Consider the following 27,024-nt stretch of genomic DNA (forward strand, 5'->3'; position numbering starts at 1 on the left):
ATATATCTGGAAGCATCTGTTGTGATCTCCACCTCACCCAGCCCACTTATAAATTAATTTTGGGGTCCTGGGCACCACCCGCCGCCACCTCACCTGGGTCCTGCCAGGTCCTGCGCCAGGTCCTGGCAGCTGAAGGGTTACTCAGCCCCATCTGCTCAGCTCCCCATTTCACAAGGGCGGGTTCGGAGTTTTACTACAAGTTTCAGACAATGAAGGTGTGTCTGCGCTCCGAGCCTCGTTTGCCCGTTGTGTAGGCGTCGGGTTCAGCGCCGTCTTGTCAACACTTGAATATGTTGAGCATCACTCACGGGGCATTCTGTAAGAAACCTATTAAGTTAATTACCGAGGCTGTGTGTGTGAGAGAGAGAGAGAGGGAGAGCGTGTGTGCTGCTCCTGTAAAAAATTTGGCTTTCTTCGTTGCAAGACACTTGTGATGCAAGCCCCGGGCTCTCGGTGTGATGACATCTCGTCTGCTGCTGTAACTGAGCCGGGGCTCGGGCGAGCTGCCTGCCAGCGAGGGGGGGTCAAGGGAGGACCCCCACTCGTCCTGCCTTGGGGACACTCCCCCGAACACAGGGACCTGCTGCGGTGTCCCCGGGTGCAGCCCCGGGGCGGAATTGGGGTATAAATCCTAAATCTGTGGGGTTTGAGCTCAGAGCAGTGTGGGGGGAGTTTGAGCATCCCTGTGGGGAAAAAGAGCAGCTCCTGGTTTTGTTTCTTTTTACGTTTCTGCTCCATCCAAATTCCTGGGAAAACGCAGTTTCACAGGATCGTGGAGTGGTTTGGGTTGGAAGGGATCTTAAAACTCATCTACTTCCGTTCCTCCAGCCCAGGGTGTTCCAAACCCCATCCGAGCTGGCCTTGGACACTTCCCAGGCTGGGGCAGCCACAGCTTCTCTGGGAGACCCCTTGGTTTGGGATCAGGGCTGGGAAAAGACCTCTTGGTCTTTATATTAGCACCACCACCCTCAAGTGTCCCAAAATAATCAGGGCTGGAGCTGGGGGAGCTATTTTGGGGTGCTGGGAGGTCCAAGCTTGGTTTGGGAAGGGGATGGAGCAGAAGGAGTCTCCACGGGGGGGACACCCCTCGTGTTTCTGCTCTCCCTGCTTCCCACCGGCCTCTCCAGGGTCTCTCCACCCGGTGGGGAAGGAGCTCGGGGTCTCCTGGAGGGGAGCAGGGCTGCTGGAGCGATGCTCTAACTCCGTGAGGAGCAGCACGTGCTGCCCCAGCCCGGCCATCCCTTCCCGTTTTTTTCCCCACATCCCTTCCCAGCCCGGCTGGAACGGGGCCGCCTCGCGCTTCGCCGCCCCCAAAATACGTTAAAAAAGAAAAAAAAAAAAAAAAAAGAGTTTTTCCCCTCTCCGGAGCCCGAGCCAGGGCAGGGAGCGGGGCGAGCGTTGCCTCCCGGCTCCCGAGGTGGTTTTTTTGGGTTTTGTTTTTTTTTTTGGGAGGCGCTGCGCAAACAGCCCCCGGCGCTTGCACGCGCCCCAGGTAGGGCGGCTCAGCCCCCTCCCTGCAGCATCCCACGGGAGCCCGGATCCGGTGGACTTTTATGGAAGAAAGGGAAGTCCGTGGCACCGCCGGAGCGGCTTTTGGCAGGCGAGCAGCAGCAGCAGCGCTGCCGTTAACCCCTCGTCCTCCTCCTGCTGCTGCCCTTGCATTTTTGGGGGTTTTGGGGGTGTCAGCAGCACTGCCAAGAACCTGCGGGCCGAGGGATGCTCAGCAGACAAAAAACTCTGTAAAAAAAAGGTGCATTTGGCTCCTCCTCATCATCCGAATGCGTGCAAAGCGCTCCTGAGCATCCCGTCCTTGCCGGGCACCCCCTCCCCGAGTAAGGAGGGAAAAGCGAGGAGAGCTCGTGCTGCTCCGGAGAGTTTCCGGCTGGAGTTTCTCCCGTCCCAAGGGCAGCTCTGGACTCTCCCTCCGAGTGCTGCCAATTCCAGCCGTCAGGAAGCGGCGTGGGGGAGTTTTGGGGGGAGCGGCGAAGCCGAGCCCGCCCGGATGCGCTGGCGGGGGCCGGGCAGCGCCGTCCCCTCCCGGCCGGGGCTGTCGTCATCGGGGGCGAAAGGGAGAAATTTAGAAATTTTAATTTTTTTGGGACAGCGGAAAGAAGGGAAAAGCACAAAAGAAAAAAAGAAACACCCCAAAAAGCCGTCAGATTAATAAATGAGCCCCCCCAAGCCCAAGCTCCCGCTCCCATCAGATTAGGGAAGCCGAAATAGCCAAATTGGCCCAGAGCGGGAGCAGGACTGGCACGCGCGGGCTTTGATCCGCCCCCGCGCCCGGGAAGGTGCCTGGGACGGGGATCAGACACCCCAGGGAGGAGGAATTTGCAGGGGAGGGTTTTGCGGTGTGTGAGAGCACCCCCGGCAGCCCCCCCGGCCGGCTCTGGGGGGGATTTGGTGTCCGTGTGGGATCTGGGGGAGAGATGGGCTCGGCGTCCGACCCCGAATCCCACCGGGGTCTGTCGGTGGTCACGGCTGGGTGCAAGCCCCAAAATCACCACAGCACGGCCAGAAAGTGCAGGGAGGGGACTCTTCCCCCTCTGCCCCGCTCTGGGGACACCCCACCTGCGGCTCGGGGTCCCCAACATCACAAGGACCTGGAGCTGCTGGAATGAGCCCAGAGGAGAGCACGGAGCTGCTCCAGGGCTGGGAATGCTCACCTGGAGAGGAGAAGGCTCCAGGGAGAGCTCAGAGCCCCTTGCAGGGCCTGAAGGGCCTCCAGGAGAGCTGGAGAGGGACTGGGGACAAGGGATGGAGGGACAGGACACAGGGAATGGCTCCCACTGCCAGAGGGCAGGGATGGATGGGATATCGGGAAGGAATTCCTGGCTGTGGGAGGGTGGGGAGGGGCTGGGATGGAATTCCCAGAGAAGCTGTGGCTGTCCCTGGATCCCTGGCAGTGCCCAAGGCCAGGCTGGAGCCCCCTGGGACAGTGGGAGGTGTCCCTGCCATGGCAGGGGTGGCACTGGATGAGTTTAAATCCCTTCCCACCAAACCATTCCAGGATTCCAGCCTGGCAGAGGGATGTGTCGTTCAGAGGTGAGGCCCTCGTGCCCCAGGGCCGTGGTTATTGCTAGTGACCACAGCCTGGCTGGTGGCAGCACTGGGAATGTGCCGGCACTTCCCAAACACCACAGGAAATTATCCCGGTGCCCAAAGGTGACACAGCAGCAGAGCCTCCCCAGGGATGCATCCCAAGGGAAGGTTCCAGTGCAGGCTCTGCTCTCATCCGCACAGAATTCAGGCTACGGGCCTTTAAATGACTGAATTAGGCAAAATTTGGTGTTTCTCCAAGAATCCTCCGGAAATCTGCTGCTGGAAAAGCAAACTCATCTTAAAGCTACACGCACGCAGGGCGAGCAAGTTTTCCACTCTGAAGGAGTGGGATGGAAAAGACCTTCCCAGTCCTACCCAGCCCTTTTTTCTGGCCAGGTCAAGCTCGTTCCTCCTGCTGGAATCTCAAGGGCTTTGTGGAGACCTCTTGAGGTTCACCTTTCTCGGGAGCTTTTGTGGCATTTTGGGGGTGTCCCGTCAGAGCTGGGGGTGCTGGGGGAGCACCGAGGGAGCCCAGATCCATAGGGTGGATGAAGGGAGATCCTGGTGGAGCTCCTGGGAAGGACTGGGCTGGTGGCAAAGCCCAGGGCACCAAATGCAGGCGTGGTCTCCCCTGGGTGTCACAAGTGGCATTTGAGCAGTGCCACCTCCACAGCGAGGGGCACAAAGTGCCCTCCTCCTCGTGCCCGAGCCATCCTCACCCCCTCCTCCTCCTCCTCCTGCAGATCCAGCACCACTTCCCACCCCAGCAGAGCAGCATCCCACTGAGGAGGAGGAGGATGCTCCAGGGGGGTCCTGGCCGGATCCTGAGCCGGACAAATCCCACCCCAGCCCTCTTCTGGCCGGGCCAGCCCCGGGCCACTGGGTCAGGGTGATTCATCCCGCAGCCAGCTCCGCCGGGAGCTCGCCCGGAATTGCGACACCGTGGGGCTGTTAAAGGCAGCCAGCGCCGAGCCCGGCATCCACGCAGCTTCCTAACACACCCCTGGGGTTGCTATCAACATCCCTGTTGTTCTTAGCAATCGCATCCCTCATTTATCACCCGGCTTTACAGCAGCGGCAGCGGGGCGTGACCGGGCAGGGCGCCACAAGGGGCTTTGGGGTGCAGCCACCCCCCGATCCCCAGAGCAGGGAGTGCACAGCCCTCTCCACAGCCTGGTGCGACCGTCATTTGTTCAGCCATCATTTTATTCAACTTCCATTTCATCCCCCCATCATTTGCTCAAGCATCGTTTTATTCAACTTTGATTTTATTCCGCCGTCATTTTATTCAGCCATCATTTGTTCAACCTTCATTTTATTGAACTTTGATTTTATTCAACCTCCATCTCACTCAGTTTTCTCACTCCAGCAAACCCCTGGTGCTTCCCTGCAGGGTGCAAAGGAAGGGGGAGCAGGGAAACTCCTCCATGAAGTTTCTTGGCAAAGCCACCAAATCCAGCATTCCAACCCATGCCAGGAGTGTCCTGGCAAAGCCCCATCTCCCGTGCCCTCCCACAGCAGCTCTGCTGCACTTTTGGGAAGGGAGCCCAGCATGCTGCATCCCATTCCCACCCCCAGCTGCCTCCACAATCCTGCAGGTGTTTTGTAAAAAAAAAAAAAAAAAAAAAAAAAAAAAAAAAAAAAAAAAAAAAAAAACCAAAAAAAAAACCTCCAAAAATCCCTCTCCTTTTCCAACACAAATGTTTTGTCTGAGGTTTCAAAAGCCTCCCGGTGTCATCACAGCCTAACCCTACCCCTCACCTACATCCTGCAGGAAGGGTGCAGATGGGCACAGCAGCCGTGCCAGCTGCGCCTAAGCCGGGCAGGGATCTGTGTCTGCTTGGAAATTCACCCAGCAGAGCCTCCCTCCTTGCACAGGGAGGTGCTGGCACTGGGAATGCCATCCTGGGGCTGCCAGCAGGGAGGCAGGAGCCTGGGAAGGTCCCTGCCAGGGATGGTTCGGGTTATGGAGTGCAGGGTTTTGTTTCCAGATTAAGAAAACCTTGCAAAAGCCAGGCACAGAGGTGATTTATGTTTATTTTGCTCAGTTAATAACCCGTGGCACGTCCTCCCCTGCGGCATTAGGGTGGATCAGACAAAGCTGCATTTAAATTACAACCGTGCCCGATATTTATTTTTTAATATATTTTTATGGTCGCCTTCCCCATTTATTGTGAGCTAGAAAAACTTCCAGGCCGTGCCAAGAGCTGCCTAAGGATCCTAAAGGCTGTAGGGGTAAATCCTTGGAATTCAGACCCTGGAAAAGTGGGAGAGGGTCTTCAGATCCGTTCTGGAGAGGTGACCTCCCCAGGCCTGCTCCAACCTGAGCCTCCCAAGGGTGACAATGGGACCCCTCCTGCTCCTTGGGGACCCTCAGCAAAGATTCCCAGGAGTTGTGACAAGCCTCAGAGAATTTTTTGGCATGAGGGTGTGCTGTCAGTGTTGGTTAGTGTCTGCTGGGACAGGGTGTCCTGGCAAGATTTTGGGGTTAAAATCAACCGGTGTTGGTGCTTGTGGCTGTATCAATCCTCAAACAGACAAATCCAACCCACCCAGGTTCAGCTTTCCTGAGGTTCTGGATCTGCCCTGAAAAGTCCCCTGTAGAAGGAAAAGTGCCTTCTCCACTCTTTTCTGCCTGCATGTGGCTCAGATCATGGTGGTTTATCAATTTTTCAGGTGCAGACTGACAGGAAACAAGTCAAATATCGCTTGGGAGGGTGGAATTCCATTAATATAACATGTAATCAATTAAAGTAATGGGCTCTGGGTAAGGAGGTTGGCAGCTGGAGATGGGCTGATTCCATGTGTCCCACCCTCCCTGGGGACCACAGGGCTGCACTGGACATCCCTGGAGCCTGTGAGAGGAGCAGGAGGCTCTGGAGAGAGGATTGACTCCTGTTCCTTACAAAGCAAAGTGTCTGGGCAGTGAGGATGCGGGTGGGAAGTTTGGAAGGAGACGTGGGGTGCAGGGAAATTCTGGGAATCATTCCTGCCTCAGGTCCAGGATGGCCTGGCCACATCTCCAGCTGTGCCCGGAGAGTGAAACCGGCTCGGAGCACAAAGCCAGGGTCCTGAGTCACGCCAGGATCCAGGAACTGGGGCTGCGGGGAAGCGCCAGAGCAGGAGGCTGAGGAGAAGGTTTGGGGTTGGGAAAGCTGGGCTGTCTCCAGCAGGAAGGGGAGGTTTCTCTGGATCTGGGGTGGGATAGGATCCAACCTCTCTGGGGTCTGGTCCCTGCCCTGGGAATGCTGTAGAAAACCACTTTGGAGTAACAGAACAGCCAGGGGAGGCCATTCCCAATGAAACCTTTCCCATCCTGGCTGGAAGGTGCCTCTCCCACCCTGCTTCTTCCATGAGAACCGTTTCTGTGCTTCTCCGTATTTTTTCCTCTTTCTCCCGGTTTCTCTCCCGACGGAGAGCCCACGACAATCCAGCGGCACAGCAGGGCTGGCATAATGGGATGTGACACTTCTCATCACGGAGGGACTCGCAGGGTCGGGGCTGACAGGCTCCTTCAGGCACCCAACCCCGGCTCGACGCTGACGGGAAAAGCAAGGCTGGGCTGAGAGCGAGCGGGTCGGGGCGGCGTGGGCGAGCCGGAGCCCTTTGGGAGCATCCCATGCCCCAGATGCAGCACCAGGATCCCTCTGGAAGCGAGCTGCTGCTCAAACAGGCGGCTGAGCTGGGAAATGCCAGAGTTTGGGAGTGCTGGGAGCTGGCCGGGCCCTGCCCTGCTCCCTCCTGGCCTCCCCGAGCGCGGGGATGATTGGAGGGAGAGTTTCTCTTGGATCAGCTCTTTGCTCACATGCTTTTTGTTGGAAAGCAGGACGAGCCTGGATGGTTCTGGGAGCTGGGGGAGGAGTGGTCCTCCCCACTGCTGCTGGCTTTGGTGGGGAGGAAGAAATCCCAAAATTTCACCTTCCTCTGCAAGGACACGGTGGAACAGATCCAGATCCACCTGCAATTAGCATCTCATCCTTTTATTCCCCGATCCAGCCTCGCAGGGAAGCTGGGTTGCCATCCCAGTGGCTCTACCTTTCCCGGGATGCTCCCCTGTGCTCGCTGAGCCAATTCCTCCATCCTGACCTCATTCCAGAGATCACAGGAGCTGAGGAGAACAAATCTGGGCTCCCGCTGGGCCGGCTTTGAAGCCGCTCGGCCCCGTCAAGCTCCTGCTGGTGAGGAGCAGTGCGGGAGGAACCCCGGGTGCCTGGATCAGCTTCCCCCTCGGATAATTGTTGGTTAATGCCGGCCTGGCCCCTCGGACACTTCCCATGGGATGCAGCCCCCGCACCTGGCTGAGCCCCCCCCCCGGTGTCCCGAGGTCCCCGGGGCCGGGTTGGGACGCGCTCCCGGAGAGGCAGGAGCAGCCCAGCCCTGCTCGGCTGCACTTCCCCGGGTCCCATCCGTCATCTGTTTGTCCTGGTCCCCTGCCAGCGATTGTGCCGATTCCCACACCCACTTTCCATAAACCCTCCGTCCTCGCCCGGGCGAATCGCTGGCGAGAGCTCGCCACCCATCCCTTTCCCCTCCTCTCCGATGGGATCAGACACGTTCTGGAGAGGGGGAAGAAAGGGAAGGGGGTGAAAAGAAAACAAAAAGATCAAGAGGAAAACACAAGGTGACTCACTGCCTTTAATTTATCTGTGTTTATTTATTTATTCCCCCCTTCCTCGGCTGCGACGTGCAGGCAGCAGCGAGGGCTGGCCGTGAGCTCCCAGGGAGCCTCGCTCGGTGTCCAGGCCACCAGAAATGACAGGGATAAAATTCCCCACTCCTTTGGCCGAGGAAACGATCGCGGAGAGCAGCTCTTGGCACTCGAAGTGTGTGGCACAGATTTTTTCAGGCTTCCCAGGTCTCTGCACGAGCATCCCGTGCCCCGCCAGCTCTCGACACCACCCGCCACAGACCGGAGGGTGGGAATATCTAATTCCACCTCCTACACCGTGTCCTCGGCAGGGGAAAGAGAGAAAGAGGAGATAAAAGGCTGGGAAGCTCAAATGGTGTCATTAGGAACTATTAATGCTCTCATAAAAGGGCATTAATAAACGCGGCAGCTCATCAGTGTCCATTAGCTCGGCTCGTGGCAGGGATCTTTGGGAGCTGCCGGAGTGTGATGCTCCCCTCGCCCTCACCGGCGTGTCAGCAAAGGGGAAAGGGGCTGGAGGGGGGGTTATTCCTCCGACAAACCATCCCCTGAGCGAAAAACAAGGAGAAAATGTCACAGGGCGTCACACCCCACCTCTCCAATCCCTCCCGTATCCCGGCAGCCGTGCCCAGAGCTTGCTCCTTGCTCCCAGGATAGCTGTTTACTATTAAAGAAGAAAAAAAAAAAAAAAAAGGCAGGCAGGGTTTGGAGTGCTCATCCCGACTTTCTCCCTCCCGCCCTCTTCCTGTTCTTGCTCTTAAAAAGGAGTTTTATCCTTTGACTCTCCCATGCCCGGGGCTAGCGAGGAACCCGCAGCATCTCGGGGCGAGCTGGCAGCCCACATCAGCGGGCAGGGGAGCGGGAGGAGGCCCGGCCCGGCCCGATAAGCCCCTGGCAAAGCCAGGAATAGCAGCGCGGTCCCCGCACGGGAGCGTTCCTGCCAGGAGCGGAGAGAAACCCGCAGTCCGTGCCTTTGAAGAGCTGGGGCTGGCAGCCGGCCCGGCCGCACGGCGAGCTCGGGATGAGCTCGGGATGAGCTCGGGATGCGCCGGCAGCTTCCCCCCGCCGGGCAGCGGCACATCTGGGGGAGCAGGCACAGCTGGAGGGCTCGGGCACGTGTGCACATCTGGGCGGAGGAGGGGCGAGCCCGTGCGGGTGGGCTGGAGGGGCACATCTGGATGCGGCCGGTGTGCGCATCTGGATGGCGCGGGTGTGCACATCTGGATTGCGCGGGTGCGCACATCTGGATGGCGCGGGCGTGCACATCTGGATGGCGCGGGTGTGCACATCTGGGCAGGGCCACAGCGGCCCCGCGGCTCCGTGTGTCCCCTCCGGCACCCCCCGGTGCTTGTCCCCTCACATCCTGCGCTGCGCCTTCCCCTCCCGCTGCGATCCCGGCACCCAGGCCTGCCCAGATCCTCACTCAGCAGCTCCCTGTCACCGGGGTGCTTCGGCTGCAGCTGCCAAGGTGGCGAGCCCGACTCGGGGAGACGATATCCAAGGATCTGAGGGAGCTCTTGGCTCCCCGGTGACCTTTGGGGCAGCTGGCAGGAGGCTGTCACCGGCCGTGACTCAGTGCAGAGCAGTTTCCTTTGGAGGGAGAGGGAAGCTTTGATCGCGGGGAGCCGAGGCACCGAACCCTGCTCCCCACGTGCACTTTTGCTGGGAGTTATCTGAGGCATCTTTTTTTTGGGATAATAACTCCCAGGGCAGGTTAGGACAGAGGAGGCCTGGCAGAGGAGCATGTGTGGGCAGGACTGGAATAACGGGTGCTGTAGGAGAGGATTTACGAGTGCTGTGAGGTTGGGAATGGCCGGGAATAGCACAGCAGGTCAGGGGTGAGGTGGGATGTGCGGGGCCAGGATGTGGATCCAGCTCCTGGCAGTGTCCCTTTGTCACCCATGCAGTCCCCACAGGATGCTCGGTGTCCCAGGAAAGGCTCCCTGCTCCTGGGAAGAATCCCAGGACAGGGATGGAGAGCCAGGCCTCCAGTGCGACAAGCTCTGCAGCAGGAGTTTCTGTTGAGAGCAAAGCCAAAGATTTTTTCCAGCTTTTGCTGCTGGAAATCACCACAATCCCACCAGGAATGGGCCAGCTCTCCCAAATGCTGCTGTGCTGAGCAGCACCGAGGCTTTTAACAGAATTTTTGTGGCTTTCCCAGGGTGCCACAGCCTGGATCTCTGGCCTGGATCTCCAGATCATGGATGGTGTCTGTGTGCAGGTGACAGCAGTGTCACCTGTGCCAGGGCACTGTGGGTCAAGCCCCTAAATCCCAAAGAGCCAAAGAAAAGCCCTGGCACGCTCCTTCCACCCACCTGGAGAAAATTCTCTTTACAAGAAGAGAATGATCTTTACAAGGCAAACACACAAAATGTTGGAAAATGAATCCCTGGGGAGAAGCAGGCAGTGCTGTGGGGGCAGGAGGGCTCCATCCCCCTGTGTTTCTCCTGAAGATGCCGGTTTCACCTGAGCTCCCTCTTTTTTGTCCTTTCAGGGTTCGGATCTGAGGGTTGGGAAGATCAAAGGGAAGGTCCTGACAGGTGAGTGCAGACCCCAAATGAGGGGATGGGGTCTCAGCCAGCTGGGATGAGGGGATGACAGTGCTGGCTGGGGTGGGCACACCAGGACACCGGGGGGGACACAAGGGGGGGACACAAGGAACTCCCTAGGGCACAGCTGGGCACTGTCTGAAACAGGAGCCACTTTTTCTCTTATTTTTTCTAGAGGCAAAAGTGGTTTAAAAACTCCCCAGCAGTTGGAAAAGCTCCAAACCAGTGCAAAAAGAGGGGGGAGGGATAAAACCCAAAAGAAGAAGACAAGATAAAAGCGGGTGAATCCCAACAACTCCTGTGATGTTGCAGGAGCAAAGACTTTCAAAGACTCCAAATGGTCCAGACGTGGCTCAGGGAGGTCACAGCCCAGGGGAGAGGGGCTGGGGGCTCACCTGGCTGCAGCTGACTGAGTCCTGGCAGAGCTTCAGCCTCTTGTCCCTCGGTGTCACGTCCTCCTGTCCCTGATGGAGGCCGAGGGGTGACTGTGCTGTGCGTCCCTTGGATGTCCCTTTGCCAGGGACAGCCTCTGTGCTCAGCAGCTGGACATGCCCTGAGCCAGCTGCAGGCCCCACATCTGGGCAGCTGTGCCCTGCTCCCTCCCAACCTGGAGCACAACACAGACCCCAAGACCCCCCGGGGCAGCCCAAGGGGTGCTGGCCGTGCCCTGGTGGGGGGCTGGGGGTCTCAGGTTTGTCCCCCCTGCCCAGGGGAGGCTGCACCCAGCAGGGAGGGTGCAGACATGGGAAGGGGATGGAGGGAGGGGAGGTCAGGGTGTTGTGAGGGGTCCCAGTGCAGGGGGCTGAGTGGCAGAGCTGATCCCAGCCTGGAGGAGGGTGGTGAATGACTGGTTCTGGTGGCTCAGAGGGACACCCAGCCCTTCTCTTCTGCCTCCCAGATTACGGGCGGCCCAAGCCCTCGCGCTACAGCGGCTACCACCGCTACCAGTTCCGCCTGTACCGGCAGCCGCAGCACCAGACCATCTCCCTGAGCTCCGATGAGCAGCAGTCGCTGGGTAAGGACCCGCCTGCCCTCCATCCCCGCCCCGAGGGGCTTTTCCGGGGCCGTGGGCAACGCCGCGTGCTCCGGCAGGCTGGGGATGCCCGCTCGGTGCAAAAGGATCCTTCCAGGGGACGTGGGTGAGGTGTTAAATCCTTGCCAGGCAGCAGGAACCCTTGGAAAACGTCTGGTAACGGCCTGGCTAGCGGGATCGGAAGCAGGGAGAGATGTGGGCTGTGAAATGCAGCCCTTGCTGGCACATCCCCCCAGCCCGAGCGGCGGGAGTTGCATCAGCGGCACCTCGGAGCGGGCGGATAAGGATCAGCCGCGGAGAAGGTTTAGCAAGGGATTGCTCAAACCGGGCTGACACAACGCCCGCCAACTCCCAGCTCCCCGGCTCCTCCCAAAATCTTTCACTGAAGGGATGGAGCGGCCAGATCCCCAGAATGCCGAGGGAACCGTTGCTGCTGCTCCATGCCGGGGCAGCCTGCAGGAGCCTGGCACGGGCAGGGATCCATCCCGGCCGGTGCCAAGCGCGGGCTCCTCCCTGCCCTGCCTGCAGCTCGGGCTCCTGTGCCTCACGTGGCCTCCACAAGGGAAATTTCAAAACTTTCCCAGCTGGGACCACATGAGCAGGGCTCGACGGGCAGGTCAGGTCGGTGTGTCTGGGCTGTGCTCAGGCTGTGCCTGACTCACCCCGTGCCTGGGAACCCACAGAGCCCGGCCCGGAGCGGGGGCTGGCTCCGGGGGGCTCTCGGACAGCCCCTGCCCCGGTCCCGGCACTGAGCCGTGGTGCTCATCCCATGGCCGGAGCGGGATGAGGCTGCCGCGAGCCTCCCTGCGGGTTCTCCCTGCCCCTGGCTTTGTTTTCTGGCTCATTAGCTCCGCTTCTTAATGACACCGCTGATGTCACCCCCCTGCCAGCCTCTCATTCCTACCGGGAGGAGGGGGCTCCGTGTTGTCCCCACATTCCCACCGCAGCATCCCAGAGCTGGGAAGGGACACAGAGACACCCACCAAGAAGCTTTTTCCAGACAAATCCTCTTTTTAGCAGGATATGCGTCTCCAGCTCCCCAGATGTCACCCCCGGGGAAGGTGCCTCAAGCACCCCGCTGTCCCCAAGGCGAGGGTGGCCGGGCATTCCCCAGCTGCCGCTGTCCCCATCCCATCTGTGTTTCCCAGCCCTTCCCGCACTTCCTGGGAAAGACCCAGCGGATATTTTGGATATTTTTCCACAGGATCCGATGCCTCAGCATCGTTTGTCAGGCAGCTGCGGGGGTCTGGCAGGGGCTCGTGTTTAAGGAGTCGGTTGAATGTTATTTTTAACCATTTCACTGCTGCATCACATCCTTGGCCTGGCTGGAGGATGCTGCTGGGTTCAGACACCGACAAACCATCATCTTTATTCCCAGGGAATGATCCCTAAAAGCAGCCAAAGGATGAGATTTTGGTGTCTCAAGCGTTTTAAATAAATCCATCCCCAAGGCAGTGGGATGAACGCCGATGGATCTGCTGGTGCATCCAGCCCTGTACTGCACAGGCAGCACACGGGGAGCAGGAGCAGACACCTTTGGGAGAAGGAGGGGGTGACCCCAATCCCAAAGGATCACGGAGGAGAAGCCAGCCCGGGCTCTGCCTTGCTCCTCTCCTGCAGCAGAAGCGGTGCAGGTTCTCCCGGCGATGCCGCAGGCACAGTTTGCATCCTTGCTCAGAATTTCCCATCTTATTTGGCCTCAAATGAACCCCTCCTTGCTGTTTTTACTCCGTCCTACATCTGGTGACAGCGACATCTCTGTCTCACCGAGGCTGGGGACGCCCATCACCACCAGCCCTGGACAGAGACATGTCCTGAGCGGGCACTGGCCCATCCCAGCCTCGGGATGTGTCCAGCCTCCAGTGCTGCATCCCTGTGCTGGCCATCCCTCCCTCTGGCAGCTCGTCCCCTGGCAGAGCTGAGCCCCACCAGAGCGTTTCTGCTCAGTTCCCAGAAAAATTCCCTCCTGGCACGGGATGTGTGCAGGCGGCCAGGCCAGGCAAGGTCCCGGGCCGAGCGTGGCCGAGCCGGGGGAGGTGACAGTGCCAGGCGGGATGGCAGGAGCTCGGCCGGAGCCTCCAGAAGAGGGCACTACACCAGGACCTGCCCGCGTCGCCTGTCCCTGCTCCTGGGAAAGATCCCTGGGAATTTAAAGCGCGAGGGGCAACGGCGAGCGTGGAAAACAAATCCTTGTTTCTTCTCCCTCCCTGCCTGGCTGCGCAGCGCCAGCAGCTCAGAGGGAGCAGGGACATTTCCACCCTGCCGTGGGGATGTCCTGGTTGGGATGGCACTGACGGGCACAGGTCGGGTGCTGGAAGGGCTGCAGGACCTGGACACGTCCCCCTGTCACTCGTGGCAATGTGGAAATCAGGTGTTTACGGCCGAGGTGTTTCTCCAGGGCGGCTCTTGAGCAAAAATCTTGTTTCATCAGGGAAAAAAAAACACCCTGATCCTTCCCCGTGAGGGTTTCTGATCAATCCCGGCACCAGCCGGCTCCGTGTGACCTCGGGCAAACAACTCAGAGCCTCAGTTTCTCCTCTGGACTCTGATTCACTTCAGTTTTTGGCCTTGCCACTGAATTGTCACCGAGCACCAGCTCTGTCCCCGCTCAGTACCGAAGGTGGGGACGTTTGAGGTGTCCCCACGGCTCTTCCTGCCACTCACCCCACTTCCCTCGCAGCCAGAAGCGTTACAAGCCGTGGCTGTGTTTTGGGGAGATGCAAGATAATAATTTGTGGTCTGTGAAATGTCACAGCCGCCGTCGCATCCCGGGGCGGCTCTCAATCCACGGGAAATCCCTCAGCTGGGGAATTCAGGCACCCACCAGACCCCGGCTGTGCTGCTGGGGAATTAAAGTTCCCCCACAGCTTTCTTCGAGGGGGATCTTTAATTAGCACAAAATCTTGAGGCTTAATTTCACCTGAGTTCATCCCTATGCTTCCACCTTTTCCCATCAGCTCCGGCATTCCCAAAGCCCCTCCTGCCCTGGAAAGATGTTTTACAACCGGGAGTGGATTTTTTTTCCTCCCAGAAATTTTGCCTCCGGGAAGCAACAAGTCCTTTGGGGAGCAGGGACGGGGATGAGCCCGGCCAGCCCGTGGCTCCATCCCTCTCCAGCTCCAGCTCCGGATCGGGGCCGCGGCATTGACTCATGAGCCGACCTTGTGCGCCTCCAATCCGATCCACCCAGCTGGAAAATCGGGTTGGACTGGGCCCCGGCCGGGAGGGAAAGGCTGCGGCCGGGACGGGAGGCGGCAAAGGGCTGCGGGGAGAACACGGTGCCGGCCCCAGTCCCCGGGTGTCACTTAATGGTGACCAAAGGAGCTGCCGGCCTCCCGCCCACCTCCGCTGGGACATCATTAATCTTGGCAGAGAAGCATCAGGGCTCCCATCAGGAGAACATCGTCGCTGATGAGGCTGATAAATTACAGCCGGGGGGCCGGGGGAGGAGGGGACAGCGTTTGGGGGGTGGGCAGGAGACAGCGGCAGCGCTGGGAAACCTGTGGGATCAGAGGGATGCCGAGCTCCCCGAGCCCAGCGGTTGCCTCGTGCCTCAGTTTCCCCATCGGGTGCTCCGGGCTCAGGCGGCCGCGCACGTGTGGGTGTCAGCGGGCACTCCTCTTCCTCCGGCGGGTGAGCAGATAAGAGCCAAGTGGGATGATTTAATCCTTTGGGAAATGAGCTTGAAAACGGACCAAGCCACGGATGAAACGCCGTATTGTTGTGGCAGGGAGAGGGGACAGTGGCACCGCGACCTCGGCTCCCCGGCCGGCCCCCTGCTCCTTTCCCGGCTCCGTGATCCCAGTGACTCACAGTCCCCAGCCCCGGGAGCCAGCTGGGGTGGTTTGGGATGGCTGGCACAGGGAGTTGGTCACGCTGGGATGGGGCACCCGCTTTGAGGATGCACCCGAGGGGTTGGATTTGGTGTAGGGGGGACCCGGCGCCCCAAATCTGGCACCCCCCGGTGCATCCCCCCCTTGGCCACACCCGCGGCTGCCCCGGGGCTTTCCTGGCCCGACGGGCCGGGCACAGCCGGTGCCAGGGCAGGTAGGAAAGTAGGTCAGGAAAAACCCCGGCCCCACGCGCGGGGCGAGGGCCGGGGCCGGTGCCTGCAGCCCCGCAGAGGCTCTGCCTCCCCCGGCTCCTTTCATCCGCGCCTCTCCGGAGGCTCCGCGAACATCAGTGACAGCTCCGGCACCCCTGGGAGTCGGGGGTGCCTCGTCTCGCTCTCACCCAGCCCCGTGTGGCACCCGCGGCTCTCCCGGGGGGTTTCCCAGCGCTTTGAAAGGCTCCGGATGAAAGGCACCCACCCGGCACAGCGGGAGCGGCCCCCCCGAGGCTCCTTCCCCTGGTGCCACCTTCATCGCGACCCCCAGCACGGGGGGGGGGGGGGGGGGGGTGGGCTGACACCGCCAAGTGAGGGACTGCCCCTCCTGCCGAGGTGGAATTTGGGGCTCGTGGCTCTGTCCCGGCTGGCGGTGACCCCAGTGCGGGACACTGGGACTGTCCTTGCTCTCAGCTTGGTTTGTGTCCTCGGAGGGTGGCAGGGGACACCTGGGAGCCTGCAGTAGTGCATTCCGACATCTCATCCCAGCCGGAATGTGGGATGCGGGTCCTTGCTGAGCATCCTGGGATCTCCTTCCCTGGCCCCGGAGCATCCCAGCCAGGCCTCCCGCAGCTCCAGGCTGCGGTGCCGTCACCACGGGAATCTCCAGAGCTTTTTTTGGAGCTCCAAAGCCGAGGTGGGGAGCAGGTGGGAGCTCCACCAGCTCCCCCAGCCATCAGCACCCCACGGAGGTGATGCAGCAGCTCAGGTTTTGCTCAGCACTTTTGCAAGAGCAAAGGGGACGCTGTGCTCCAGTCGGGGCTGAGATGTGGCAGCAGATAAAGGCTGCCAGGCTGCCGCGTGACATTAAAGAGCAGCCAGGAAGAGGAGAGGACAGGTTTCAGATAAACAACGGGCCTCTTTCCCCGGTGGCCCACAAGGAGGGGCAGCGTGAGCTGTTTGGGTGCCAGGGAAACCCCCCCAGTCAGGGCAGGACGCTCCCACAGCCGCCAGCCAGACACAGGCTCGGTGCCCGACCCCGGCAGGGCACAGGGGGATTTCTGCCCCACGGGCCCGGGGATGAGGGAATCCCTCCTGCCCTTGGACCCAGAGAGGGTTTCCCTGCTGCCTACGTGGGAAAACCCCCAGCTGGATCCAGCAGAAGCTGCCCCCAGAGCTCCGGGATCCCGGGGTCAGGGCAGGCAGCGGGGGAGGAGGGTCAGGAATGAGGAACCCCCTCGGCTCCAGCAGTCTGTGGAGCAGCAGCTCCATAAATGCCAGTGAGGGGGATGGGGGATGTCCTGTGACATCCCCAGGGGGATTTCCAGCCAGGCCACCCCCGGGGTGGGCTCGTGGGAAGCTGTAGGAAGGTTTGCTCCAAAGGTCAGGGGGCAGGAGAGGAGCCGAGGTACCCCCGGGATGCTCAGAGCTGGGGTCCCTGTGACTCCTCGCTGTCCCTGGGGCCTCCTGGGGTGTGCAGGATGTGGTTTGGGGCAGAGCAGAAGCTGCACACTGTGCTCCCCTCTCCAGCCGTCCTCCAGCCCTGCTCACCCCCTTTTCCTCTCTCCCCAGGCACCTGGGACCTGAAGGACTTCGTGGAGGATTTTCACCTGGGCCACCCTGTGGCCTCGACCCAGTTCCTCACCAAACACTACAAGGATTAACTCCAGCTATCCCTTCCTTGCCCTGCACATCCCCACACCACAGAGCCACCTCTGCCCGGAGCAGAGGGGACCCCAGGACCACTGAGGATGAACCCACCCTGCTCCCAGCCCAGAGCCCCAGCCCTCCCCTCCCAAAACCAAGTTCTCTTTCCCTCTGGGGATCATGCCAGGAGGTGTCCCAGCTCACCTGGTTATCCCAGAAATTCTGGCATCCCCCCTTCTCCCCCCTTCACCCCATTTCTGACTTGACCCCCTGCATGTCCCCCTGGCACTTTGGGGACTTTGATGCCTGCAGCTTCCTGAATAAAATTTTGATGGAGCACACAGGGCTCTGTGGTGGCAGGGAGCGCGGGGCAGTGCCAGGTGAGTCTGGCTTTTTGGGATCTGCATGGGATGAGAGCTGACCCCTGTGGCCAATGGGAGCAGGGGGTGGCCAGCCAGACCCTCGTTTAGGTGACCCCAGGGGCCACCCAGCAGGGGACAGGGGCAGTGATTCCTGTCCAGGGGTCCTTTGGTGGCACCACGTGGGAAAGGGGCACTGCCCCGGCCCTGTCCTGCCTTTGCCCTCAGCCCGTTTCTCTTGGAAAGCAAAACCGAAATTAAAGGCATAAATCAGCAGAGCTCTGCCTACTGGCCACTTAGCTGGACCTCCCCTTTAATTAGCTCCTTAATTAGGCTTTCATCTAAGACTCAGTTTTCTCCGAGGCTCAGATTCACCCGCCTGCAGCTCCTCCTTAGAGCACATCCCGGTGTCTGCGCTGTGACAAAGCCACCTCTGTCCTGCCCATGGCCAGGAATAATGTTCCCCTTGGAACAAACCATGGGGAGCAGGAACTCAGGACGTTCTGCAGGCAGGGGAAACTGAGGCACGAGGGAATGACTTGCTCAGGGCTGGGCAGGGAGGCCTGGGATCCTTCAGAGGGGTTGTGATGCTCTGGTTGCTGCATCTCAGCTCTGCATCAGTGCCTGGGTCTGGAACAGAGCAAGCTGATCCCAAAAAAACATCTCCGTGCCATCCTGCTGGTCACCTTCCCTGGGTCCCTGGCAGTGAGAGCAGATTTCAGTCCTGCCTGGAGGGTTAAATGTGGATTTCAGTCCTGCACTGCAGGGTAAAACTTGGATTTCAATCCTGCATTGAGGGGTGAAATATGGATTTCAGTCCTACGTGGGTGGTTAAACATGGATTTCAGTCCTGCACTGGTGGGGGTTAAATGTGAATTTCAGTCCTGCACTGGGGGTTAAATGTGAATTTCAGTCCTGCACTAGGGGGTTAAACTTGGATTTCAGTCCTGCACTGGGGAGTGAAATATGGATTTCAGTCCTGGGATGTTAAACCTGGATTTCAGTCCTGCACTGTGGGGTTAAACATGGATTTCAGTCCTGCACTGGTGGGGGTTAAATGTGAATTTCAGTCCTGCCTGGGGGGTTAAACTTGGCCGGGACTTTCCCTCCAGGAAGTGCCTCTGTGCCTCGGAGGGGCTGAATCACAGAGGGGTCCTGCAGAGCCCTGTCCCCTCCAGGAAGGATCAGGGTGTCCAAGGGGGATGCAGGAGCAGGATCCAGCCTTGCCCTGGGCACACCAGGCTGGGTGAAGCTGCAGGAGCCGGCGGGAAGGAAAGCAACAAAAAAAGGAAGCTGGGTAACACCACAACCCAGGGAAAAAAAAAACATGAACCCCGCTGCCACTGGCGCTAAGATTAGCAGCAGAGGAAATGACACTGAGATGTCATGGAAGTCTGCTAAAGTTGGATTTCTCCTTTTTCTATCCCTGCCCTCAGAGCAGGGTGTAATTGGCCCGGCAGATGGGAGCGAGGCTCGGGTGAAAATGAGAGGTCAGGGCTCGGCTGACATCCTGCAGCCCAACTCCATCAGCCTCCCCTCCCTGCCCTCGGCTCCTTGTGGCTGCCGTGGTTATTTTTGGTGGGGAAAAGGCAATCGGATGTTTATCCTTCTAGGAAATGATCACCGCTGTTCCTGGGCTTAATTGGGGATGAGACAAGTGGAGCTGAGCTGGGATTGGGATCACTGGGAGCCAAAGTGACCCACGGCCCTGTGTGACACTGTGAGGTGGGGTGGGGTGGGATGGGGAATGGAAATGGAATGAGAATGGGAATGGGACAGAGAATGGAAATGGGAAAGGGATGGGTTGCAGAATGGAAATGGGAATGGAATGGGATGGAGTATAGAGATGGGAATGGCATGGGATGGGATGGGACGGAAAATGGAAATGGGAATGGGGACAGAGATGGAGAATGGGGATGAGGGGACAGATGGGGGTGGAGATGGAAATGGAGGTGGGGATGTGGAGGGGACAGGTGGGAAATGAGATGGAGAACAAGGACAGGAGTGAGGTGCAGATGGAAAAGGAGAGGGGAGTAGAGATGAGATTGGGGATGGGGATGGAGAATAGGGATGGGATGAAGATGGAGATGGGGATGGAGAAACATGAATGGAGATGAGGATGGGGACAGGATGGAGATGGAGTTAAAATGGGATGGGATGGGGATTGAGGATGGGGATAGGGATTGAGGGTGGGAACAGGGATGATGATGGGGATGGAGAATGGAAGTGGGAATGGGGATGAGATGGAGAATGGGAATAGGGATGAGGATGAAGGTGGGGATGGGGATGGAGATGGGGACAGGAATGATCAGGTCAGGAATCTGCCCAGCTGGCTGCAATGTCCCTGTGGTGGGATTGTCCCTGCCAGGACACAGCACCAGGCACCCGTGGCCTTTGGGGGCACTCAGGGCTGCAAACGCAGCAGCCTTGGCCAGCCCTGCACCTCAAACTCTCACTGGGATGCACACGAGGCCTCCACGGCGTGGAAAATATTAATTGTGGTTTTCTGGTTCACTTTTCGATTATTTAGAAAGAGTGAAGGAAAAAACTCACAAGGAGGAAGCCACGTACAGTCACTTTGTGCTGGTCCCACCCCCTTTATCTCTCCTTCCATTCGCTCACCATTGGCGCGAGAGAGAAAAGAGAAGCTGAACCTCTCAGCTGCCTAAATGTAGAAAGTTTTGCTTCTAAATCAGTTTGTGATGGAAAGGAAACACGTCACGTCCCTGGGGAAGTGGCTGGTTTTGAGCAGCCACAACCCCAGCGCCGAGTGCTGCAATGGAACAGCCCAACACTGAAATAGCTCCACGCTCTGTTATTGTCACCCAGAGAAGTTTTTTTCACTGTCTACAGGTGTCATTTTTAGCCTCCAGAGGAAGTTTTATTTGTATTTGTTACCTCGACTTTCCACTGTCGTGGCTTCATGAGTTTTTCGTGTGAAGGACTGGGAGAAAACAGAGTGGGCTGAGCTCAGGTGTGGGGTGTAAGCTGGGACCTACAGCACCAATGGCACATCCCAGGAATTCCAGCATGGATTCACCAGCCCTGAAGAACCCAACTGCATTCCAAGGCCACAAAGCCATGGAAACACAGAATCCCAGGGATTGTGGGGGGCTGTGAGCTGAGCTGAGCCCAGGCATGGCTGTGGGATGGACACAGCCCCCCTCTGCTCTCCCAGGATGGGGCTCTGAGCTGGGTTTGGGCAATTCCAGCCCCTTCCCAAAGCAAACCCACCCACTCCATGGCATGACTGAGGGAGAAGAGGACTTGGAGTTTAAAAATTAACAATGAACTCGTGAAAATTGAGTGTTCCTGGTGAGAAGCAGCAGCACCCAGCAGCACATAGGGGGTGTTCCTTGCCAAAACTGGGCTGGAGGCCAGGAGAAGCTCGTGCTAAACACGAGCCCCAAGCCAACAGGATAACAATTACCTGTTTTTAATAATCACTGAAATAATTAATGGGAGAAAGTCCCAGCCCCCAGCTCAAGGGGGGCAGCCCTGGGTCTGATGCAGAGGGCTCACCCCAGGAAAATGCAGATTTAAGGCCAGAGCAGGTACTGGGGGACAGCCCTGGCACCCCAAAGCCTCGGTGGCACCTGGGGATGCCACAGGGACAACCCAGCTGCCAGGAGCTCGGCAGTGCCAGGCAGCAGCTCCCCCTCAGCCAGGGACTTGCTCAAGAAGGGATTAGCAGGATCAGCTGATGATGATCTAAGCGCATAACTATATCAACCTGCGAATTAATTACTGATATCTCACACCTCGGAGCTCCTCTATCTGCAGATCTCTGCACTCCTCAAGTGTTCCCTGAGCTCAGCCCGGCTGCACCCCCCGGGAAATAGGTCAGGAGGGATAATCCCCAAATCCCCACGTGCTGCTGGGGACGGGCAGCGCTGCCCGATTTGGGAGCCGACGTGGGAGAATCCCCCGGGCAGCTGAACATCAGCAGCCCCACGGGATGCTGAGGCACCCGGCTCTCCACGTCAGCCAGGGGTGGGCGACGCTGGGATGATCCAGAGAGGAGCTCCAAGCCTTCATCCTCGTGCTGGGGACTCACAAAGCCCCGCTCTGGGGGTCCTCCCGTGCCGCGGGGATGGGGATGGGGATGGGGGTGGGAGCCTGCACTGGGAGCTGCTCCCGGCTTTGCTGCTCCCGGCTTTGCTGCTCCCGGCAGCCGGGCGGGCCCTGGGAGAGGCAGCTGGGCCGTGGCAGGAATTTAGGGCTCCTGAAGTAGTAGGTAAGGCAGGAAAGGCGAGGACAGGGACGTGTCCCCACCTCTGTGTCCGTGCCAGCGGGCAGCAAGGGGCACGCAGGCTGGTCCTGCAGTGATAGTTTAATTAATTAGCAATAATTAATTATTATTGGGTTTCCAAAATGCTGTATAACATCAAAGGAGCTTTGTGGGGCTCTCTGGGGGCACAGGGTCAGATCTGGTTCGGTTTTGGGGTCCTGGACCCCCATCCTGCTCACTGTGGCTGGACCATTCAGCCATGCTCTGGCAGCATCCTGGGATGCAAATTCCAGCTGTTCCTGAGGGAAAGCAGAGCTCAGCTGTGCCCAGAGGCGCTGCCAGGCATCCTGGGATGAGCATTCAGGGGATGCTCAGCCGGGAGAAACTCAGCCCAGGTTTTGTTTCCTCTTTCAGCTGCTCCCCGAGTCGGTTTGAGCTGGGTTTGTCCGCGGGAGTGGGAAGCTCCCAGCCTCTCCCACTCCTCCGGGAGCCACGAGCGCCTTCAGATGTGGTTTGCCCCAAAACTCTCCTCGGCACAACAGAAACAACCAAAGCCTTTTTGATACGGTGGTCCCAGCCCAGCAGCTTCGCCCCTGCCCGGGAGCTGCCGTGCCCGGGTGCCTGGCACTGCGCTGTTTACCCCAGCTGGCTGCGGGATGAGGCGGATGCCCGGCGGGCTTTGCATCCCAAGGTGTGGTGCAAAGAGCCGGGTGGCTCTGGCAGCGCCCCTGCTGCTCCCCGGCCGGCACGGACGGACTCGCCCCGCGGCCCCGGCCCGGCCTGTCCTCACTTGTCGGCTGCTCTCGCTTCCCATTCCCTGCCCGCAGCCCCGCGGGTCCTCAGCCAACCTCACATTTCCTCATTGCTAGGAAATGGCAAATCGCCCCCGGGCTGGTTTCAATGGCTCGCAGATCCCTCGCCTTTGGCCTCTCCCCAGTTTCTCCTGGGCTGGTTGTAGCTCAGCCTTCGGGAGCAGCGCTTTTTCCCAGGCACGCAGCCTTTGGAATTCTCTCTCTGGGAGGACATCCTGCCCCTCCCACCACGCTGGATTCACCCCTCTGTGCTGACACAACATCGAGCCCTTTTTCCGCTGGATTGGTGGATTTGGGGGGTTCTGACATCCTCTGCTCCTCTCCGTCAGGGAATCGCTCACGTCTCTGGAGCGCTGTCATGGCACAGCTCCGGGAGCTGCGATTCCAGTGTCCAGTTCCTCTTCTGTTTCTTGGTTTCACATTAAGAAATGCCTTTGTGGTCTTCCTCTGCAAACCCCTCGTGGGGTCACTCCAGGGCTCCTTCCTGGGGCCACCAGGCCGAGGTTGCTGCTGGTCCCATAAAATCATCCTTGGCTTTGCAGCCCGCTCTGCTCCTGATCCCTGGCAGGAATCCCAACCTTCCCACTGGTGCTGCCCTCCCGGGACCACTTTCACTCTGGGCTTGCTCTGTAGTTTCCCTGTTAATCAGCTGTCTCCTTATCTCCAGGTCACACTACGCCAGCTGCCACCGCTATTGTTCCCCAGCTGGATAATAACAGGAAGGGCTTGGAAAACCAGACCTGTGTCGGACTGAGGCGACCCAGAGGTTCCCACTCCCCCTGAGCACTCAGCAGCCCCTTGCTGGCACAACCTGGAGTCCCCCACCAGCCCCTGGGAGCAGTGGGAGTTGTGGGGTTGGAGTCCCCCACCCCCAGGAGCAGCGGGAGTTGTGGGGTTGGAGTCCCCCACCCCCAGGAGCAGCGGGAGTTGTGGGGTTGGAGTCCCCCCATCCCCAGGAGCAGCGGGAAGTTGTGGGATGCTCTTTGGGAAAAACCTCCCCCCACAACACCCCGAATGCTCCTGCAGGTGCATCCCTGGCCTCCAGCCATCTCCCGGGGCTGTTCCCTTCAGGAACCAAGCCCAGCCACCCAGAACTCATTTCCCAGGATCAGCAAGATGTTTGGAGCTCTGCTCCAAAGGGCTTTTCCTCCCCATCCCAAGATTTTCATCCTGCTTCCCCACAAGGTGAGGCAGGGCCAATCCCTGCCTTGCCATGGGGGAAACTGAGGCAGGAAATGGCTTCCCACAGCCACCCACAACGCTCCCATAGTTTCCCCCCACCAGCCACCCTGGGGTTTGGCTTATGGGGATCCATTCTTTGGGATCTACCCAGGGACACCCCAGGGCAGCAGGTTCTGCCTGTGGGTCCCTTCCTCCCCTGCAGGAGGAGGGAGATGCCAGTCTCCCTTTCCAAGAGGGAAATGCCCATCTCCTTTTCCATGAAGGAGATGCCAGTCTCCTTTTCCATGAGGGAAATGCCCATCTCCTTTTCCATGCATATTTCAGTGTGAGTGTTTCCAAATATTTCCGGAGGAGGAGGAGGAGGGTGTGGAGTTTTCACAGGCAAATCAGGAAAACCAAGGTGAGGCGGGAGCGCTGGGAAGGACACAGGCCAGGAGGGTGTTGGTCTGGGATCAGGAAGGCTGCCCAGCAGTTTCTCCTGGCTGAAGTTCCCTCAAAGTTTGGCCTGAAATGAGGATTTCCCACGACCGACAGCAACAAAGAAAGTCTCTCCGCCCCCAGAAATTCCAGATTACCCTGAACCCCATCCCTGCCAGTGCTGAGCATCTTTCATGCCAGGCCATGGAATGCTCAGAGAACAAACTGCTGCTGCTCCAGCCACATCTGGGCAGCTGTTGTTTGCCAGAGAGCACCGACAGCCCTCAAGTGCCACATCAGCTCAGCACCTGCAAACAAAACAAAACTCACAGCCCTGAGTAACCACAGAGGCTTGATCCGATACCCCCGCGACGCCCACCCCGTGGTTTGGGTGGCTCGGGGTGTGTTTTTTTCCCTCTCCAAGCTGCTCGAGAAAAGTTTGTGTTGTCGGCCATCCAGGCAGCCGCCTACACACGTGGCCCTGGCACAGTCGTCCCCCGGGGGTAGGAGGCCGGTGACCTTTCAGGTCCCCACCAGCCACACTCTGTTTACGACTCCGTGACCTTACCAGCCCCAGATCTGCATCTGCAGCGAATCCAAGGGCTGCGGAGGAAAGGCTCCGTGTTCTGGTGTGTGCCTCAGGCTCCGTGCCTGAGCATCCTTTGTAATCCAGGATGAGGTGACAATGCTGGTGATCATCGCCATCATTACAGATGATCCCTCTCTCCCTCCGCGCAGTTAAAAGCCTGAAACACAGAACCGTGCGCTGTGGAGCTTTCCAGAGCTCCTGAGACACCGAACAGGAGCAGCTCGTGATGTCCCCCAGCCTCCAAGGCTCAGCTCGCTGCATGCTCAGCTCAGCTGAAGTGAATTTTAGGGAGCGAGCAGCCCATGAGCCTGGCCACAAGGCACGAGAACTGGGCTCGTGTTTCCCCCCCTGTAAGTACAATTAAGCTGTCGTTAATTAGGTGAAAAACCCTGACGAGTTCCCCTTTTCGAAGCCCTGGGGTCCCCCAGGATGTGCGGCCCGGAGCACCTGCAGGGCTCCCGGCACATGAATCAGGGCACGGTCGGTCACAAGACCGAGAGGAGCGGCGACAATCGCCCGTCAGGTGACAGCACCCAGGGGGACAGGAGGACAGGGTCCCGGCCCCGTGGGGGCCAGCGGGGTTCTGGGGATGGGGTGTGGCAGCTCTCAGCATCACACAGCCCCGAGGGAGGGTCGGGGTGGCAGCTGGGGGCTCTGGGTTCCTCGCTGAGGGGACACTGCCAGCACTTGGGCGGGTGTCACGGGAACTGGGCAGGGTGGGACATGGTTAAATAATGTCACTGTTTGCCACAACCCCTGCACGGGATGCTGTGAGGTGTGGGACCCTTGGAATTGAGGAGGGATGGCAGCATTTCATAGCATTCTGGAATGGTTTGGCTGGGGAGGCTCACCCAGTGCCACCCCCTGCCATGGGCAGGAGCACCTCCCACTGTCCCAGGGTGCTCCAAGCCCTGTCCAGCCTGGCCTTGGGCACTTCAGGGATCCAGGGACAGCCACAGCTTCTCTGGGAATTCCATCCCAGCCCCTCCCCACCCTCCCAGTCAGGAATTCCTTCCTGATATCCCATCCAACCCTGCCCTCTGGCAGTGGATGCCATTCCCTGTGTCCTGTCCCTCCAAGCCTTGTCCCCAGTCTCTCTCCAGCTCTTCTGGAGCCCCTTCAGGCCCTGCAAGGGGCTCTGAGCTCTCCCTGGAGCCTTCCCTTCCCCAGGTGAGCACCCCCAGCTCTCCTAGCCTGGCTGCAGAGCAGAGGGGCTCCAGCCCTGGGAGCAGCTCCCTGTTCTCCTCTGCAGCTCTTCCAGCAGCTCCAGGTCCTTCCCGTGCTCCCCAGACCTGGAGCCAGCAGCGCAGGTGGGGCAGGGGGAAGATCCGTGTGCATGGAATGCCAGCAGTGATGATCCAGGTTACCAAAACACCTGGATCAGGACGGGGTTCACATGAGGCAGATGTGTGGGATGACGAAAAAAAGAGTGAAACCTCTCAGCTGCAGACTCCATCCAGCCTGGGCTGTAATTTAAAACCATCCGGAGCCATCCCAGGTGAGACTCTCGAGACTCTCTCTGTTCCCCCCCGCCTCTGGCTGGGTACAGAACTCTGCTCGGGATGCTCTGACCCATTAAGCTGAGCTGTAACTAAGCCAGTCCAACCCCCATGCGGCCGTTTCCGTGCCAGTCTAAGTCTGCCTCGGTTTATTTTGGCTTAAGGCCGTTCCCAATCAAACCGCTGTCAGTGCCTGAGCTGTCCCGCTCTCACCAGCCGGGTTTAGCGGCAGGTCCTCATGACTCAGGACCTTTAAACGCAGTCTAAACCCCACCGCGAGGGTTTGGGGTGCACCCACAGCCCCAGCCGCCCCGAGCGGGCAGGAACCAGCTGCATTCCCAGCTGGAAGCAGGTGCCACTCCCGTGTCACTGTCACCCCCGGGGGGCAGACACCCACCCGGGTTGGTGTGAGCCGAGCGTGGGACTGGCACTCGTGGGGATGCGGAGTTTTCCAGAGCAGAGTGTGAGGTGGCACTCGTGGGGATGCGGAGTTTTCCAGAGCAGGGCTCCGGAGCAGGAATCCCCCACGGGACCCTCGCCCCTGGGTTCCGGTAAGGCTGAGCAAACCCGCGCCCTCCGCTATAAATCGAGAGGAACCGGGTGGTGTTGCTGTTACCGGACACAAATAAAGGCTGAGGAGGGGTGGTTTAATTTTGGGGGGCCCCTGCTCTGACCGGCGGGGCCGCAGGAGCCGGACACGCAGCGGGGGCCCCGCAGCATCCCCGGTGCTCCGGCTGCGGGCGCGCTCCCGCCGTGGGAATGCGGCGACGGGGGAGGACCCCTGGGGGACGGGGGTGTCAGCGGGACCCCCTCCTCACCCCGCGGGTCGGGACGGTGTTGCCCAGGGGGGCGCGGGCTGTGGATCCCCCTCCGCGCCCCGCGCCCGCCCCGCACCTCGGCAGCGCCGGGGGCGCCGGAACCGGAGGCCAAAGAAGGGAGCGGAGGCGGGGCCGGATCCAGGCCTTGTATGG

General features: G+C 59.5%; 1 protein-coding gene across 1 annotated transcript in view; it reads left to right on the forward strand.

Moving 5' to 3' along the window:
• The window catches only part of PEBP4 (phosphatidylethanolamine binding protein 4), an 81,889-nt gene extending 64,669 nt beyond the window's left edge, over nucleotides 1–17,220 (forward strand). The window contains exons 4-6 of the mRNA XM_041490636.1: nucleotides 10,185–10,230; nucleotides 11,138–11,254; nucleotides 16,890–17,220. Of these exons, the coding sequence (XP_041346570.1) occupies nucleotides 10,185–10,230; nucleotides 11,138–11,254; nucleotides 16,890–16,981 (255 nt within the window). The 3' untranslated portion in view covers nucleotides 16,982–17,220. The remainder of the gene's footprint in view (nucleotides 1–10,184; nucleotides 10,231–11,137; nucleotides 11,255–16,889) is intronic.
• Nucleotides 17,221–27,024: the final 9,804 nt, after the last annotated feature.

Source organism: Pyrgilauda ruficollis, unplaced genomic scaffold, assembly GCF_017590135.1.
Source record: "Pyrgilauda ruficollis isolate IOZ18807 unplaced genomic scaffold, ASM1759013v1 scaffold125, whole genome shotgun sequence".
NCBI classification, from domain to species: Eukaryota; Metazoa; Chordata; class Aves; order Passeriformes; family Passeridae; genus Pyrgilauda; species Pyrgilauda ruficollis.